Here is an 18,936-nt window from a genome sequence, read left to right as displayed (position 1 = left end):
GGGCCTAGTCCTGCACAGTGTGTTTATTTCCATAGCACAAATCCATTGTATTACTGAGGAAATTTGTTGCATATAGTTTTGATGAGCTATGTCGTTTCATTTTGGATTCTTCAGGGGAGAGTCCCTTTCTGTGGCCAGATACACAAATGACAGACATGGCAGTGAGTTCTTCAGTTCAACCTCTACGTGGAAACAAGATGATGCCCTTTTTCCCCATCCTCCCATACTGGGTTGGACTTGATCTTCTAGTTGCTGCCGTTTAACAGACCAAACAGCTAGTCCATGGGCCACAGCCTATGAATCAGTATAGATGACTATTTCCTTTTCACTCTTTAGTTTGAAGGTAAAGAGTCAGTCAATAAACATTTATTAAGTGCCTACTATGGGCTAGGCACTGTGCTAAGCACTGAGCATACAAGTTAAAAAAAAAGAATCCCAATCTTCAAAGAGTTTACAATCTAATGAAGGAAGACCACACAGAGGAAAGCTAAAAAGGGTGGGAAAGATGGGAAGGAGTAAAAGTACCCAGTGCAGGGATATGATGGTGAAATCTAAAAGTTGTATAGCTGGTGGGAAATGGAGAGAAGACTGTGCTAAGCTCCTTTCTTAAACAGAGGCCCTGGAGCATATGGTCATGCACTCCATGAGCATTGCTCATAGCTCTGCCCATTGGACTGACTGACTATTGGCATGAATGATATAAACCTCACCTTCAGGCATCTCAATATTGTGGTACTCCACTGGACAATCATTTTTGATGCAAGAGGTTCTATCAGTAAAATAGGCCTCTATGTCCTCCAAGAGTGATGAGGGCCTTAGCTAGGGGTGTGGGCAACAGATTACTTTTGGCACATCTCCTTCAGTTTGTTGGTCAGCCACTATTCATGCAGCTTATTCACCCTTCTGGGTCTGTGCTTTCCTTTCCTTTGAATGTACCATTTCCATATTGATGCCTCTTGAGCCCTCTCAGGCTTGTGCAATTTGTTATTGGGCAAGACACATTGGAAAATGGAGATCTTAAGTCTCATTGTATAACTCAGGGCTCAGAAGCAGGCTAATAATTGCTTCTCAAAGAAGGTATAATTAATGACTGCCCACAAAAACCCAGAACCCAAGGAGTCTCTCTGCCACTTTCTCCAGTCTCTTGCCATTAGACTAGCTGAGTCTTGGTGTTCAATGGCATCAGTATATGACAGGGGTCCAAGGAGAACTTACAGGACCACCTCCATGGATGCTTCCAACATAATATGGCTATATTCCTCAATCAGTCTGTGTAGCATGGCAAGTCCGTGTAGCAGATGATGATCCCTAAATGTGGGATATACTCCTGCTGGAGGCCAAAAAGTAGAAAGAAGGCCTGAGTCTCTTTCTTGGCTGTTGAGGGGTTCAAGGCCAGGAAACTACATCTTGGTAAAATGTACCACAGAAAATGAATTAATATCAATATTAAACATATAGGCACCAAATGGCATAGTACCTAAATTCTTAAAGGAAAAAGTAAATAAGTTATAAGAAGAAATACACAGTAAAACTATAATAGTGGGGATCCTCAGTTCACTCTTCTTGGATTTAGATAAATAGAAGCAAAAAACAAGTAAGAAAGAAGTTAAAAAATTGAATAGAATTTTAGAAAAGTTAGATATGGTTGACCTCTGGAGAATATTGAATGGGACTAGAAAGGAGTATATCTATTTCCTTCTGTGAATGGCACATTGACAAAAGTTGACCATTTTAGGGTATAAAAACCACACAAATGCAGAAAAATAGAAATATTAAATGCATCTTTTACAATAATACAATAAATATTACATTCAATAAAGGATTTTTGAAGCAAAGGTTAAAAATTAATTTGAACTGCATAATTTATTCTTTAAGCAAGTGGGTCAAAGAACATGGAGTAAAGGGAAGGGGACCACTGACCATATCTGGCTTTAGTCTACCTTTCTATGCTTATTTCACATCCTTCATGACACCCTATAGTCCAGTCCAACTGGCCTACCTTCTGTTTTCTGTACATGAAATTCCATCCTCCATCACCATTTCTTTGGACTCCCTACAGGCTCCCTAGTTTTCCTCAAAGCTCAGGTCAAGTGTCTCCTACAGCAAAATCCATCTTGATTCTTGAACACCCTCCTCCCCAACTAACTCTATTTTGTATAATACGTTCTGTTTTCTCGACCAAAAAATAAAACTCTGTAACACTGTAAGCTTCATGAGGTCAAGGATTGTTCCATTTTTGTCTTTGTATCAACCACCCTTAGCACAGAGCCTGAGCACAGTAGGTTTAGGAATGATGTTGATTGATCTGTATTCATAGTTTCCCCACAGACAAACATCTTGAGGGCAAGGTCCACCAATTGTAGCATTGTGTCATGATATCCTAGGCTCCAAGCCACAATGTCTGCCTAGCTCATAGTCAGCAGGCTCTTCATCAAGGCTGCTACTCAGTGCCTGTCACATCAGTCCCACAATGCTGGTTGATTTGAGTTGGAAATGAAGCACTTATCTCTTTGAATAGTAATAATAATGATTTTATTATCGTATTTTTGCATATTTATATATGAAATATTTATAGGTTTATGTATAGTACTTTTATACTGCCATAAAAACTTTACATATATAAAATGTTTTATCATAAATTTCAAAGTTTGCAAGTGCTTTACAAACATCTCACTTTATCCTCACAACAACTCCAAGTATTAGGTGCTGTTATTTAATTATCCTCATTCTACAGATGAGGAAACTGAGGTAGACAAGTAAATGATAAGTGCAGGGCTGGAGAACCTACAGCCTCAAGGCCACATGTGGCTCTGTAGGTCCTCAACTGCGGCCTTTTGATTGAATCCAAACTCTCTAATAAAAGGATTTGTTCAGTAAACCTTGGACTCAGTCAAAAGGCCGCACCCAAGGCCCTAGAAGGTCACACGTGACCTTGAAGCCGCAGGTTACCCACCCCTGGACAAGTGACTTGCCCAGGGTGGAACAGCAAAGAAGCCTCCGAGGCTACTTCTGAACGCAGGCGCTCCTGACTCCGCCTGAGCTCTGGGCACCGTGGTGCCCCCTAGCGGCCCTGGGAGGTCCGGGATCCCTGCCCAGCCCGGGTTCGAGCCTCGGCTCGCGCTCATCCCGTAGCCGGAACCCGCCTCACCTCGCAACCGGCAGCCAGATTCCAGAGCCCAGACCCCCTAACCCGCTCCCCTTCCCCTTCCCTTTCCCCTTCCCCCTTCCTCTTACCCTTCCCCCTTCCCCTTTCCCCTCTCTACCCTCTTACCCCTTCGTCTTCCCCCACCCTCCTGTCCTTTGTCCTCCTCCTCTCCCTCTCTTTCTTCTTCCCCATTCACTTAGGCTCCAGCCCCTCCCCTCTCACCTCTCAGCCCTCCCCGCCAAAATTGCATCCCTCTTCGACTCCACCCTTCCCCCTCTCTTTCCTCCAGCAACGGAAGGTCCAAGAAGCGGGACTACGGAACCGGAAATGCGTCACTGCCGGGCGCCCTGGCGCGTTTTTGACCAGCGCCCGTGGGCTGCACGCCTCTTCTGGGGTTGGGTCTCTTTTTCATCTCTTTATTTTCAGATCTACCAATTTTTGTCGCCGCGACAGTGACGGCGGCCTCGCTGGTGCGGGACGGGTCGCTGACCATGCCGTCCTCGCTCGTGGGCCCGGCGGCCGCGGCCGTCACGCCTTCGGCGGTCGCGGCCCTGCAGGAGGCTCTGGAGAACGCGGGGCGGCTTATCGACCGCCAAGTGCAGGATGACCGCCTCTATCCCGACCTGTCGGAGCTGCTCATGGTGCCGGCCCCAAGTGAGATATGTTTGCTCGCCTTTCAGTCGTGGCTGCCAGTCCCCGGCCTCCCTCCTTTAACTCTTCCAGCTCCTACACCCCAAGCTTGGGATGTAAATTCATTTCTGCGTTTATTAGCTCCCAGTGTGTGCCAGGCGGACAAAGGCTAGCCCTCAGGGCGCTTGCTTTTGGAGTACGCGGATAAGAAGATAAGTAAATTCAAAGTAGGCAGTGATGGAGACAGTGCCGTAGGGAAATTTGATCAGAGAGGACATTTTCAGCTGGAGGAGGCAAGCAAGAAAGGAAACACGGAGGAAGTAGGGTCTTTAACTGAGCCTTGAAAGGAGAGAAAGATTATGAAAGGCATAATCTACCCCATTGCACGTATCGAGGTGACATCGAGTTTGGGAGAAGAGCTAGAAGTCTTGTTTGCTGGTTTTATATTTTAAGTATTGGAGGGAAGATTCTTGAGCTGATCAAGGTTTCGCTAGCTGGCCTCAGAAGTCTTAGTTCTAATGTTATGTACTACAGTAGCTTAAAAGTCTTCCATTTAAACTCTATAAGCCAGCCATTATATTCCTGGCAGAATTATTTTTCTGGTGCATAGGTCTGGTCATCGAAATTAGCAAACCGTTTATAAAGTACCTACATAGTACCTACAGGGCACTATGCTAGACAAAAATGGAAGGCCCTGGACCAGGTTACAGTCCACTGAAGAATGGTAATGTGTATGCAGAAAAGTAAAAAGTGCAAGGAATGAGGAGGGAAAGACCATTCTGAGCAGTTGGGGAAGGCTTCAAGATGCTGGTGGGAACTAAGCATTGAAGGATGATAAAGGATTCTGAGGTAGAAATGCAGAGGGAGTGTGTTCTGGGAATGAACTATAACTTGTGGGAGTTCACAGAGGGAAGAAATGGCAAGTCCAATTTGTCTTGACATAAGTGTGTAATGGGAAATAAGTTTGTTAACGTAGACCAGGGCCAGATGGTAGAAACCTTTAAATTCTTGCATAAGGAATTGGTGTTTTGTCCTAGATTCTGCTCAAAGTTAACAGGGAAGTGTCATCATCCGACCTATGCTTTTGAGAGATTATGTTGGCAATTTTGTGAAGGATAGAATGGTGCTGAAGGGAAAACTGGATGGAAGGGAGACTAATTAGGAGCCTGTTGGGATGGTTTAGGTGTTGAGGACTGAATTGGTCTGAGTAGATCCAATCAGGAATTCAGAATGGTATTTGTAGTATATGTCTAATTCAGTGGTTGACCCTTTCCTTTCCTCTTTTATCTCAACCTTTGTTCTCCTAGGCAGCACCAGCATATAGAGGAGAGCAGTACAATGCTTCTCTATTATTCTGGCCATTTCCCTCATGCTGGTATTCCACTGTGGAAGCCAGATGGCAGAGGAGTTTGAGATTTTTTGGCTCCTCAATACTTGTGTGCCATTCCTGTTGGGTTTTTTTTTTTAAGTTTTAAACCTAAACTTCTAGACTTGAAGAGTGCCACAGGAGATTGACAGTTAATACTGTGTTCCCACAAAGAATTGCTTCCTGTATAAATGCCCCTCTTCCATTATTTTGGGTCCCAAAATTGTAAAGCAGTTTGTGAGCTATTATCCAACATTCAACAAGCAGCCTTTATGAGTATTATCATTAACTTAATGTGTAGTAGCAAAAATATTATGGAAGGATATCTTATTTTTAGAGTTTTATATTTTAAAAAATTTTATTACAAATTAGACAAATTTGAACATTTCAAAATAAAAAATAACAAAAAAGCATTGTATGTGATGCCACCAATCAGTAATGTAGTACTTTTAAAAACTGTATGTTAAATTTAATTTCCAACACTGCTCTGCTTCTTTGTCCCTTTCTGTTTTCTTCTATGCATTTTAAAATATTTAATTGACACTCTTTTCTTATCACTGTCATTCAGAAAAACCCAGAAAAACCCTCTTATGTCAAATAAGGACATCAGGTAAAACAAATTGCTTCATTGGCCATATCTAAAAATTATATGTCTTAGTCTACACTCTCAGTCCATCACCTCTCTGTCAAGAGACAGCTGCTCAGTCCTAAACCTCTCAGTCTTCTGGAATCTTTTTCTGTCATTCTATTGACTAGTGTTCTTAAGTCTTTCAAAGTTGTTTTCTTTATAATGTTGTTGTTATTGCATAAATTGTTCTCTTGGTTTCGCTTATTTCACTCTGCATCATTTCACACAAGAGTACCCAGTTTTCTCTGAAACCATCACTTTCGTCATTTTGTACAGCACAATAGTATTCTATTATAAATGTTTTTGTACTTATAGATCCTCTCCGTCTCACTTCTATCCCTTTGTTTATGCTTATGTGCCTATGAGATATCTCTATTGCAAAAAGAATGGCATGTTCCATGAGGAAAAAATGAAATTAATCAAAGAAAATAAATACAAAGTTTTATCTCTATAATTTTTTGTTTGAGAATCCCAAAGCATCCCAAATCACATGATTGTTTCCATTGAAGAGTTTACCATGTGGTTGGGGAGAAAGTATAACCATACTTCAATAACTTCAAAAATAGTTATAGAACATAAACATAGGGAAGTAATGGGTTTTGTCAGGAAATCTTCTGATATTTTTATCTTCCTGATTTTAGATACAGGTATTTTATTGCTATTATTGGTTTGTGATGTAACATAAGCAAGCTTCAGGAAAATAACTTAGCTCACTCGCCCTAATAACCAAGTGCCAAGATCCACTAGAGACTATAAAGAAAAATTCTTTAATGCCCCAAATAATATTACTGTTCATTTTGAACAAATGATTTTCTTTGTTATAGGTAATCCCACAGTTTCAGGCATGTCAGACATGGATTATCCTCTACAAGGACCTGGTTTGCTCTCAGTACCCAGTCTTCCAGAGATCAGTTCCATTCGAAGAGTTCCTCTCCCCCCTGAGCTTGTTGAACAGTTTGGCCGTATCCTATATTTATTGGGGGGGGGTGGCAATGAGAGAGAGAGTGTGTGTATGTGAGACAGAGTATGTGTGTGTGAGAGAGAGAATTGAGAACTTTGTGTTATTTAGATTATATTCATTATTTCTTGGTTTAGTTTTTGTCATGAAAAATGTTGGTTATGCTCAAGTCAGTGTTGTATACCATGTGCTGAAGATGTATTCCTGAAAAATTATGATAAAATTTTACAAATTGTATAATTTAAAATGTATTAGTGACATTTGTGAGACATCACTATTTAAAGAAATCTCTAGTAAATCATTTTGTAATACAGACATTTTACCCCTAACTTAGTTGTTTTGTAAGTTATTATGCTCCTGTTCAAATAGTCCTCATAGTTACTCATGGATTCATCTCTTAAAAAATGACTATGACTACTCTTCCTGCTATAGGAAATAGGAAGATGCCAGTAGTGTGGTGTCTATTGGGTTTCTGGAGAATGACTATATCTTGGGTAGGATGATGAAGAACATTTAGAGGATCCCTTAAATTTTAGTCTTTAAAAGTGGGGTACACTTGTACCATTTTTCTGTAATATAGGTGCATTTATCATTTGGCTTGGTTTTTTTTGCATACTGTTGTGTATTTTAATGATTTATAGCCTTTGATAAAGAGCTCAAGGGATTATACAAATAATTTAACTTGAAACTTAATTGGATGTTTAAAAAAGAAAAGGAATTCATGTTTTGAAACATTGACTAGGTTTGCTAAGTGGCACATTGAATAGAGCACTGGCCTTGGAGTCAGGAGGACCTGAGTTCAAATCCAGCCTCAGACACTTGACACACTAGCTGTGTGACCTTGGGCAAGTCACTTAACCCCAAGTCACTTCCCCCCTCCAAAAAAAAATGAAAGAAACATCGACAATAGCAGCCAGGTAATGGAAAGGAAATACAAATGGACTAAGAGCAGAGCATAAATAGAAAAGTTAGCAAAAGAAAATTTGTTTCTGCTAAAATTTCTAGTCTTAGTTCTTCTGAAGTGCCTAAAAATATCATTTTATTATGTTTTCTGCGTCTTACACTCCAGCCTATCTAAATTTTTAAATTTACATTTAACGCAATTATAATACTTGAAATTTTTTATCAGAATTGTCCTGTGGATCTCATTTTCACATTTCCTACTCCTGTTAATTTATATAAGTTGTTCTCTTGTAGGACAGAACAATTTTTTTATATTGTGTTCACACATAGACTGACTTCAAACTCTTACTTAGCATCTTTATTACCATCCTTATTTTACAGAGAAGGAGCCCGAGACTCAGAGATAGAATAACTTACAGCTATTAAGAATTTGGACTTGTAGTTCTTTCTGACCACAAGTTCAATACTCTTTCTACTCAATTGTTCCACTTTGTGAAATTGACACCTATTCATGGCTTCCAAATGCCATACATAGTTGTATCCCAATTAGTATGAACAATAAATCCCCTTGAGGTGGTTGCAGGTATTTTAATTTTTCAGAGTCATAATTATTTAAAATATGATAATTAGTTACAGCCTAATAGAAACATGCAGCACAAATTCAAATAACGCAGCCAATACAGAGGGATTCATTATTTGCATTAATCAGAACCTACTTGAATGTAATTTTTCTCCCCATTTTTCATGAACAGTTTTTCTTATATTAAGCTTTGATGTTAAAATTCTGTTTGGTACATTTTTAATTAGGTAGTTAACAAAATTAAATATCACAAAATAGATAATACCATATGTTGCTCATTCTTAAGGATTGCTAAGAATTTTTCTGCTTTAAAAATCATGATTCTTGATTGAAGATAAAATCTTTTAATAATTGATAGGTTATTTACTCTGTATAGGGCATGAAGAAGTTATAACTTGTTTAAACAATTTTTTTAGGCTTCTGAAACAGGTTTGGGGTGAGATCAAAACATTTAAACCTTACATCTATAATGCTTCAGATATGCAGTGTAACTGTATGATGGGAGTGTTCCCTCAAATCGGGAGGGCATGGCTTACTATTGACAGTGACATATTTATGTGGAACTATGAAGATGGGTATGTATGTTTTGAATACACAATTAAAATGAGATTCCTCTGATGTTGAAACTAGAAATCTTAACACCTACAATGTACCTCTGTTCTTTAATTGTACTGTTCTCCTGTACTTTTCCTAATAATCTGTAAGAGAATTTAAGAAGCTCCTTTTGAAAAATTTACAGTTTGGTTTTCCAGTCAGTCATCAGTTCATACTTTCAACAGTTGCCATTTTTAAACAGATCAGGCTATCCAGATCATCTTAACATTGTGATGAAAATAGAGATTACCTTTAGCTAATTTTGGTATAATCATAGAACTTAAAGGTCTAATGAGGATCTTAGTGATGTTATAATCCAACTCCTTCATTAAAAATGAAGGGAACAGAAAGAAAAAATCACGTAGTTGTTTAGTGGCCTGTCTTCTGATTTCCAGTCCAGTGCTTTGCTACACTGCATTGAAAAAGCATAATTTGAATACAGTTCCTTGAAGAAATGGAGAAGACCCATTACATATAAGCAAAGTACTTGATATAAGTAAAATACAGAATTACTGGAAGGTATGGAGCATAGGAAATATTTCATGGTCAACATACATATGTAATCTACAAGTGATTTCTTGTGTTGCCACCTTTTTATTGTTGGTAGATTGAGCATAATCCAGAGTTAATCCTTTAATGTTTAGCTTTAAAGTTGGATGAATGTGTTAGTTTTTACTTCACTCTAGTGCTAATCTATGGAGTGAACACTGAAGACGTGGTCCTACCTTGTATACTACTGGCTACCGCACACCCTCATCAGACATTTACCTTTTTATCTTTTTTTCCCTCCATCTTTCACCCTTCCGTTTCTAACACTCTCAAATCCCAACTTAGCCACTCAGATGTGGAACATTGTGATGACTACTATATCCATAATCACTAATTTTTTATAGTGAATGGGTTTCTTCTGTTTTCCTATGGGCATTTAAATAATGTAATATGTCCAAAACGTTGCTGAGGAAAATATTTGTACAGCTCTTTATTATAGATTATTTTTGAAACAGTGTACTTTTCAAAAGCTTAATGCAAGATTTGTACATTTAAATACAAGTTGAAAGTTCATGTATTCCTGTTTATTTTGTTGTTCAGTAATTTTTCAGTTGTGTCTGACTCTGTAACGCTATTTGGGGTTTTCTTGGCAAAAATACTGGAGTTGTTTGCCATTTCTAACTGAGGCAAACAGGATTAAGTCAGATCTGAACTCAGGAAGATGAGTCTTGTTGACTCCAGGCTCAGCATGCTATCCACTGTACCATCTAGTTGCCCTGTTGCTGTAAATATTAATGACTCTGGTTTTTGTAATTAATAAAAGTAGTAATTAAAGATTTACTTGATAAATAAATTGAATATTAAAAGAATTATGTTATTCATACTTGTATAACTTTTCTTTCAACTATTGGCAGAGGGGACCTTGCCTACTTTGATGGACTTAGTGAAACTATTCTTGCTGTGGGTCTCGTGAAGCCAAAGCCTGGTAAGAAAGTGGAATACTTTCACATGCAGAGAAAGGGAGAAAAAGTGTGTGTGTGTGTGTGTGTGTGTGTGTGTGTGTGTGTGTGTGACTCCAGATGGTTAGAATCCATATGTAAATGCTTTAAATGAGCTAGATTTTCTTTTGAATCCTTGTGCTTAGATTACACCAATTGAAATTAAAATAATTTAGATGTAAGACTTCTTCATTGTAAGTGTGAAAATAACTCTTTTAATTCTAACCAACAACTCTTTTCTATCTGAAATATTTTAAATTTGTTCCTCTTTCATTATGGTGCCTAAATACTTGACATTTAAAGTTGATTGGAGGTAGTGGTATTTTAGATTTCTGTTTAATGTAATTTTCCAGTATCTTTAAAAAAATTGTTAAATGTGCCATTGTTTCCAATGGCTACATTGTACTTTTGGGTTTTGCATCCCTTGTCTTGGGATTGCTAGATGAAATTCATAAAATCCCCAATCATTTTACCTAATGTCTTTCAACCTATCTCCTCCCCCAATCCCTTTATAGTTGGGAACAAATAATAGAGTAAATGAATTAGAATTTTATCTCATGTCTGGCATTTCTCCAAGATGCTGATTAGCATTAAAGTAACTATAAGTTACATGAAAGGAGTTTGCTTTAAGGGGGTTAAAAAAAAACCCCAAACTCTCCCCAAAAAACTGAATTCTGTATTTTAGGAGTGGAAGTCATTTTTAAAGATAAATTGAAATGTATGCTTACTCTTTGTAACTGTTTTTCCTGCAGATACCAAGTGAATTTGGTTTAAAAAAAATTTAGGTTGTTTTAAAATTACCAAGAAATGCCACGTTCTTATGTTTGTGATCTATCACTTTCCTATGCAACCCACATTCTGAATGTTAGTCATTGCAAGATTCTCTCCCAATGTTTGCTTTCCAACTCTTATTCAACTGAGACAGATTATTTGTGACCTCAAGTTACTATAATTTTTGAATGTTGTGTGTTAGAAATAATATACATATGTTATAAATCAATACTAATTAGACTAGAATCAGATAATATTAAATTTACTATACACAGAATAGATTTTTTTTTTAATAAACTCTCGTTCTTCTTCCTTAAGAACGATCTCTTTATCTGAATTTGTCCTCTTAAAAGGTATTTTTCAGCCTCATGTAAGACACCTCCTGGTTCTGGCCACTCCTGTAGATATAGTGATTCTAGGACTCAGCTATGCTAATTTGCAAACAGGTATGTATGTATATTTATTGTGTCTTAAATGAAAATATTTTGAATCGTTTGATATTTTAATTTGAAACTAATCTACTTGACAATATTAACTTCATTGGCTATTTAATTGGAAAGAGCATAACATTTCCCCATAAGTTTGGGTTAATCATGGTCTAACTTCTCTGCCTAACATGTAAACATGCTGATTTATTCAGAATTTTGTAGTAAGTCCTGGTCCTTGTGAGTCTTAATACTTGTTTTAGAGGCAAGATTTTGTGACCTAAATACAGACACTTGTGTGAAAGAAAGGATCATTTTCAAAGTGCATTTTAGATGACTTTATGCTTAAATCTTTGATTTCAGTATATGCTTAAAGCAGAATCATACTTCTATGTTCCCATCAATTTAGTCCTTCTCAAACTTTTTCCAGATTTGTCTGACAAATGATTTCATCATGTACTTAAGGATTTCTTCAAATATCCTTAGGTCTGTTTTACTTGAGTATCAAGTAATTAAGAAATGAAATAAATATTTCTTATTCAAAACCATAAAAATATTAACCTGCCTAGCACATTTTAAGTATAACCATTTACAAAACTCTTTAAGTCTATCATTAATGAAATCCATTATTCATGACAGTATGTGATTATGCTTTAAAACCAAAAAAGTAAAGTGGATATTTCTCTTAGAGTTATGAAATATTTCATTGTTTCGTAAACTAGGTGTTGGAGTCTTTAATGACAGCATGTCTGGTGGAATGCAATTACTTCCAGACCCTTTGTATTCACTACCCACTGACAATACTTACCTTTTGACAATTACTTCTACGGATAATGGTAGAATTTTTTTGGCTGGAAAGGATGGCTGTTTATATGAAGTAGCATACCAAGTAAGTATTCAATTTTAGGAAACTAGACACAATTATCAATCTTTTTGTGAAGGTGGGGATGGTTAGATTTTTTGAGACATTTTATTTTGAAGATTGTGGTAATCTTATGAAAATGAGAAATGTTCTGGAATTAAGTATTTTATATTAGAGAAAGAATATAGAAAGGTGCTTAGAAAGGTTTTAAGTTGCTTTTCTAGGGTAAAAGATAAAAATCTTAAAAGGACAGAAAATTAAAAAAAAAAAAAGTCTTTTAGCAGAAGGGAAATCTACCCATGTAATATCTTTCTGCTGGTTTCTTCAAATTCCATTGGCCTGGCATTCTAGAATCCTAGGTTGTTTTCTTTAATTAGGGGACATATGATTGAGGTATCAGAATGAGAATTGATTTGTTAGCAAATATATGAATCATTTTTTCAATCAATCCATAAACATTCATTAAGCTTCTACTGTGTTGCAGGCACTGTGCTAAGCACTGAAGTTAGAAAAAGAGACAAAAGACAGGTTCTGCCCTCAAGGAGCTTACAATTTTTAAATTTAAGTTCAAATTAGTTACCTTTAACAATTGTGATTCTTCTTCAGTGTTAGATTGTTTTCTTAAAAATTGCAGAAGTTGATTAATTAAAATGTTTCCTTGTCTAATCTTCCTTGATTTGGCAGAATCACAAAATGTTTGAATTAAGAGAAACTTAGAGTTTATTTGACCCACCCCCTTCATTTTCTTTTTTTTTCTTTTTTAAAAAAAGGTTTTACTGATGGCACTTGTTTTTTAGATCATAGTACTTTCCCAGTTTATCCCCATCTCCATTGAACCCTTCCTTGTAACAGAAAAGCAGTTGAGGAGAACAACTTGACAGAAGAATTACATCTCTCAGTGTGTGCAGCATTCTGTCTTCTAACTACCAAGTAGAGGGAAGTGTTTCACATCTGCCCTCTGGGAATAATTTGGTCAGTTCAGTTGATTTGAATCACTCTGCCTCTTACTGTTTTTATTTACATGTTATGGTCATATATATTTTTGTGGTTCTACTTTTTTTTACTCAGTTTATATGTTTTCACATGTTTTTCTGAATTCCTTATACTTATTTTTTTTAATGACACAATCATTCCATTATCTTGATATACTACAGTTTGTTCAGTTGTTTCCCAATTTGATGGGAACCTACCATGTTTCTAACTTTTTGCTATTGTAAAAAGTTCTGATATGATTGTGCAATTATATGTAGGACATTTCTTTCTATCTATTACTTTCCATCAGGTATGTGCCCATTAGAGTGGAAGAAATGAACATTAATGACATTTCTAATTTCAAGTTATTTCCGGCATGGTTAGTTAGACCAATCCACAGCTTCACTACTAGGCTTATAGTATGCCTGTCTTCCCAAAACCCCATCTAACATTAACTATTTCTGTCTTTTCTCATCTTTGCTAGTTTGGGTGTAAGGTATAAATTCAGAGTTGTTTTGATTTGCTTTTCTTTTATTAGTGATTTGAAGCACTTTCCCATATTTGCAGTTTATAATTTACATGTTTTTAAAAATGCATTTTTTGGATATCATTTGTTCTTATATCATCTAAGTTTCTTCTCCCCTTACTATCTCCCAGAAGGCCATCCCTTGTAACATATTTTTTTTTTAAAGGAGAAGAAAAAAAATCAGGAAAACGGATCAGTATGTTGAAAAATTCTTATGACTATAAGCAGAGTGGACACCACTACCCCCACTAACCTCCCAAATGTACAAAAGGAATGTGTATAGTAGGAATGTGTAGGGATGGGTAGTTATCTGCTCACCTCTTCTTTGGAGTCTAATTTAATCTTTGTAATTTCACAACATTTTTTTTTTTTTGACATGGTGATGGTGGTGGTTCTTTTCATTTACATTGTTGTAGTCATTGTATACATTGTTTTCTTGGGTCTGCTTATTTTACTATGTTTCATTTCATATAAATCTTTTCATGCTTTTTTGTATTCATTGTTTTTGTCTTACAACACAATAATACCATCATGTTTGTGTACCACAGTTTATTCAGTCATACTCCAATGGATGGACATCTACTTTGCATTCAGTTCTTTGCTATCATAAAAAGTACTACTATAAATAGTTTGGTGCATGTAGAACTTAAAGTTAAGTGATTTACCGAGGATCACACAGCTAGTAAGTGTCAAGTGTTTTGAGACCAGGTTTGAACTCAGGTCCTTCTGACTCCAGGACTGGTGCTGTGGCCACTGCACCACCTAACTGCCCTGGAATTTTTTTAACAATGACCTTCTTGGTATATATTCCTGTTAGTGGAATTTCTAAGTCAAAGTGTATGAGCGTTTTTAGCCACTTAACATAATTCCAAATTGCTTTCCAGAATGGTTTTTGCAATTCACAGCTCCACCAACAGTGAATAGAGTGCTTGATCTTTGTATAACTTCTCCAACATTGTTGCTTTTCTTTTTAAAACTGGTTTATATCCTATTACTTATTTATGTCCTTACTACTTACTGAAGGACAATTCTTGGCCTTATGTAACTGTATCAGCTTGTTATATTTTGGATACTTTTATTAGAGCTATTTGATGCCAGATATTTTTACTCATTTGACAGCTTCTCATACTAGCTGAACTGATCTTGTCTATCAAAAGCTTTTGATTTTGTAATTTAAATTGTCTGTTTCATCTTTTAAAATCTCTCCTATCCCTTTAATGCTTAAGAATTCTCCTGCTAACCATGTATCTGAAAGGTGTTTTATTTTACAGAGGAGGAAATGGATACACAGAGAATGATCCTACAGGTGGTGGGATAAGTAGAACTTGGATCTACTATTCTCTCTAGGGCATTTTACACTACTTTGCATGATATCCCCACAGAAAGCCTCACTAGAAAGTTACAGAAAGTAATCATAAAAACATGACTCAGAATTGTAACACTTTTTTACAATATTCAGCATATTGACCCTCAGTAATATTGATTGACTAAAAATTTTTTAAAGTATGGAACATGTTTGTTTCCCCACAATATTCCTTTCTTTGAAAGAACTCTCCTTGCCTAAAATGTCTTATGCATGTTAAGTTTTTATTGTTGTTAGCTTATTTTCCAAAAGTAATAATAACTTCCTTGGGGTATAAAGTCAGCAACAGAATTACTGAATCAGAAAATCACAATGCTAAGAATTAGGAATAATTTTAAAGTTTTTTTTTCAGTAATTCTAAATTATGTTCCAGAATGGTTGGATACCTAAAGCCTTTTCCGATCCTCACCCTCAGTTGTTAGTGTTTCCCCATCAAAATGACCTTGTATTTATTTTGTTTATATTTTTCTGTGTACATGTCTTTCTTTCCTTCTTTTTCTGCTCTTACCCCCTGAAGTTCCATCAATAGTGAATGTGTGCCTTGTTCCCTACATCTCTCGTAACACTGAAATTCTCCACCTCCATTTCCAAATGCACAGACCTCTGGGGAGGCTTGCTGCCACTGCTGTGATTGAGTCTTTTAAAGGAATTTATGTGAGGTAGCCAAAAACCCATAAACTTTTAGAATTGTGGTGGTGTTTTTTTCTTAAATATATGTATCCTTTTCCTTACTGCTTGATTAAGAATTTTCAAGAAAATATAAAAATTAGTTTACCAGTACAAAGCATTTCCATACCAACGCTTCCAGAGGGAAAATAAAGATGACACATATGGGCAAACAGATGTTCTTTGGCTAAGTTTTAATGACATATCCTACAGTTTTTAGTTTTTAACAGTCCTTTGTAACCATTGACATTTTGTGCAACAGATACACAATTAAAATTCAGTAATTGTTATGGGGGAGTTAACATAGAATTACAATTTTTTATATTCCTCCAGGCAGAAGCCGGCTGGTTCAGCCAGAGATGTAGAAAGATAAACCACTCCAAGAGTGCACTTTCTTTCCTTGTTCCATCTTTGCTGCAATTCACATTCTCAGAAGATGGTAAGAAACTATTAAAGTCACGGATTTTACAGCTATACTTAAAATAGTAAATTGATGTTTTATTGGCAAATCCTCATCCTTTTGGGAAAGACTTATTTTACATTGATTTTACTAACATGTGGCTTCTAGAGTCTTTACACAGAGGTATTGTGGGTATTGTTGCTAGGGACTCTAAAAGCTATGTAGACAGGCCGGAAGAAATTGCTAAAAGAATAAACTATATGCTAATTTAAATAAATACTTGTGAATACAGGTGAAAATAATGAATTCTATTTTGTGTTACTTAGAAGGACTTATTTGGGGGAAATTTGTCTAGAACTGAACTTTTCATGAAATATGGGATACCTACATGTGAACTAAATGAAACTCATTTCTGTGAAGTAAATCAGTATATTTATGGAAATTTTTGGCTGTCTTCAAGGAGAAGAAATGGATAAAAAAGAAAAGTACAGGTCATCTAAAGTTCAGTACACACAGTACCTTGTGTTTATTTATGTGGGGCTTTAAATTTTTTCCAAAACATTTTCCATCTATTTCATCAGTTTACACCTCACCAGAAACCTTACTTGGCAAAGCTCTCCTTTAAATAGGTTGGAATCTTTGCTAGACAGTATTGGGAAGAAGGCTCTGAGGTATAGAGGTTTGGTGCAGCAAGGTTACCTTGTTTTAAATGGCTTGTGTTCAATTTTGTTTTTATTTTCCCTCAAACTTAGATCCCATTGTACAGATTGCAATCGACAATTCCAGGAATATCTTATACACTCGCTCAGAAAGAGGTGTGATACAGGTAACTAAAGATATCCATTTAACATTTAAGAGAAAATAAAAGAAAAATAATTCTTCTTAGTAGAAATGATTGGATCTTCATTAGGATATTCATGGATTTCTAGAGCTGTTTGCTTTTTAAAAAGATATTCCCTATTTCTTAAAATTCCTTTATTGTAGCTACCAACTTTGTCCCTTCTTTTTCCATTCTTGCATGAAAAGTAGATAAAATAAGCTTAGGAAAAAGTTTGAGGAAATACATGTGCATGCTTTCATGTGCCTTTTTTCCTTTGGAAGGAGGGAATTATCTAAACATAATTATATTAATTATAGGTTTATGATTTGGGCCAAGATGGAAAAGGAATTTCCAGAGTTACTTCCGTTTCACAGAATGCTATTGTTTGTGCCGCTGGGAACATTGCAAGGTAATTGAAAAAAGTAATATTAAGTATTTCTAAATATCTCTATAATTAAAAATTCATGAATTAAAATTGGGATTACACTTCCATTTTTGAAAGAATGTTGACAGCATATTCTGGTTCTTAAAAGAATCAACTAAGCCTGAGTCTTTCCTCTAAAACAGAAGACTTGTAAAATTCAAGCAATCGTGAAAAAGCAAGGTTTTATTTACTATTCAGTCAGTAATAAAGATTGTAATACAAATAATGAGCCTAGACCATAGCAGTGCACACAGTTGTGTTTTTTGAATTTGCTACTTGTTCTTCCCTGCTATTACCCCACGGTTTGTTGTTGGTTTTTTTAAGAAGTTAATCTCTTTATAGTGATACATTTTCTTTTGTTCTTGATACCATTCTTTGGACAGATTTCTAATAATGACATTACTAGGTCAAAGGATTTGATCATCTTTTATTTCTTTTTACCAGATTGCTTTCCTAAAAGATTCTACCAGTAGTGAATGAGTATAGCTTTTTCTCAGCAACCCAACCAAACATTGCATTTTTATTGCTTTTAACTATTTTGCTAGTTTGATACATAAGTTTTTCCTCAATGTTGTATTCCTTTCTGTTCACCTCTCATAGAGGTTAAACAGTCTTTTTTTTCAAAGTTATATTAATAAGTTGTGCGTTCTCTTTGGAAAATCTCTTCATTTCCTTTGACTTTTTATCATGGAGTTGGAATTAACTTTGTTCATATTCAGCTGTTCCTCATAGCAAGTTCATATTTATGTTATTTTTGTTTGCCATATTTTTCCTACATATTTTTTCCTATAATTGCCACAATTTTTTCCCCATTTCCCATTTTTTCCCATATATTTCCCATATACTACCTGTAATTTTACTTTTTAAAAATTGTTATACAAAATTTGCTAATTTAATGTAAATCAAATACATCTAGATAGTCAGCATGGTATAGTAGATACTTGGAGTCAGGCTAGGAAGACCTTTGTTCAGTTGGACACATTGTCTGTCTAGGCTAGTCATTTGTTTCTCGGTGCTTCAGACGAATCTAGAGGAGACTTTTGCAGATACCAGAACATCATTGATACAGGGAGTTTCCTTGCCAGGAATTGCCTATACCCGTGAAACCATAGGTCTGCTACAAAAAATGAACCTATCTTGTTCCTAATAATTATTCTATTCAGTACCCAAAAGATGATTTCCCCTCCCCAATTGAGATAAATGCATTATTCCATTTTCTTCTCTCCTTTTTAAAGTGTCTTTTTTTTAATGTTTGAATTTTTGTTCAACTGGAATTCATTAAAGTATATAACTCACTGTGTTTTGTGTGTAATGCTGGTCTAAACCATTTACCACCTAAATTATTAAGATTTCTCATATAAATTTGTTTAATAATAGCTTTTTTAAAAACCATTCTATGAGTTTATCAGCTGGTAA

General features: G+C 36.0%; 1 protein-coding gene across 2 annotated transcripts in view; it reads left to right on the top strand.

The window, feature by feature from the left end:
* Nucleotides 1-3,119: 3,119 nt before the first annotated feature.
* The window catches only part of NUP155 (nucleoporin 155), a 53,841-nt gene continuing 38,024 nt past the window's right edge, over nt 3,120-18,936 (top strand). Inside the window, exons 1-9 of one of the 2 annotated variants that reach the window (XM_036762229.1) lie at nt 3,120-3,799; nt 6,594-6,731; nt 8,689-8,785; nt 10,208-10,278; nt 11,416-11,508; nt 12,210-12,376; nt 16,210-16,315; nt 17,029-17,102; nt 17,414-17,505. In XM_036762229.1, the coding sequence (XP_036618124.1) occupies nt 3,637-3,799; nt 6,594-6,731; nt 8,689-8,785; nt 10,208-10,278; nt 11,416-11,508; nt 12,210-12,376; nt 16,210-16,315; nt 17,029-17,102; nt 17,414-17,505 (1,001 nt within the window). In that variant the 5' untranslated portion in view covers nt 3,120-3,636. The remainder of the gene's footprint in view (nt 3,800-6,593; nt 6,732-8,688; nt 8,786-10,207; nt 10,279-11,415; nt 11,509-12,209; nt 12,377-16,209; nt 16,316-17,028; nt 17,103-17,413; nt 17,506-18,936) is intronic. The other variant, XM_036762220.1, reaches the window with a different exon arrangement.

This window comes from Trichosurus vulpecula, chromosome 1 (assembly GCF_011100635.1).
Source record: "Trichosurus vulpecula isolate mTriVul1 chromosome 1, mTriVul1.pri, whole genome shotgun sequence".
In the NCBI taxonomy this organism is placed as follows: Eukaryota; Metazoa; Chordata; class Mammalia; order Diprotodontia; family Phalangeridae; genus Trichosurus; species Trichosurus vulpecula.
The sequence above is the reverse complement of the archived record's forward strand: the minus strand, read 5'-3'. Positions and strand labels throughout refer to the sequence as shown.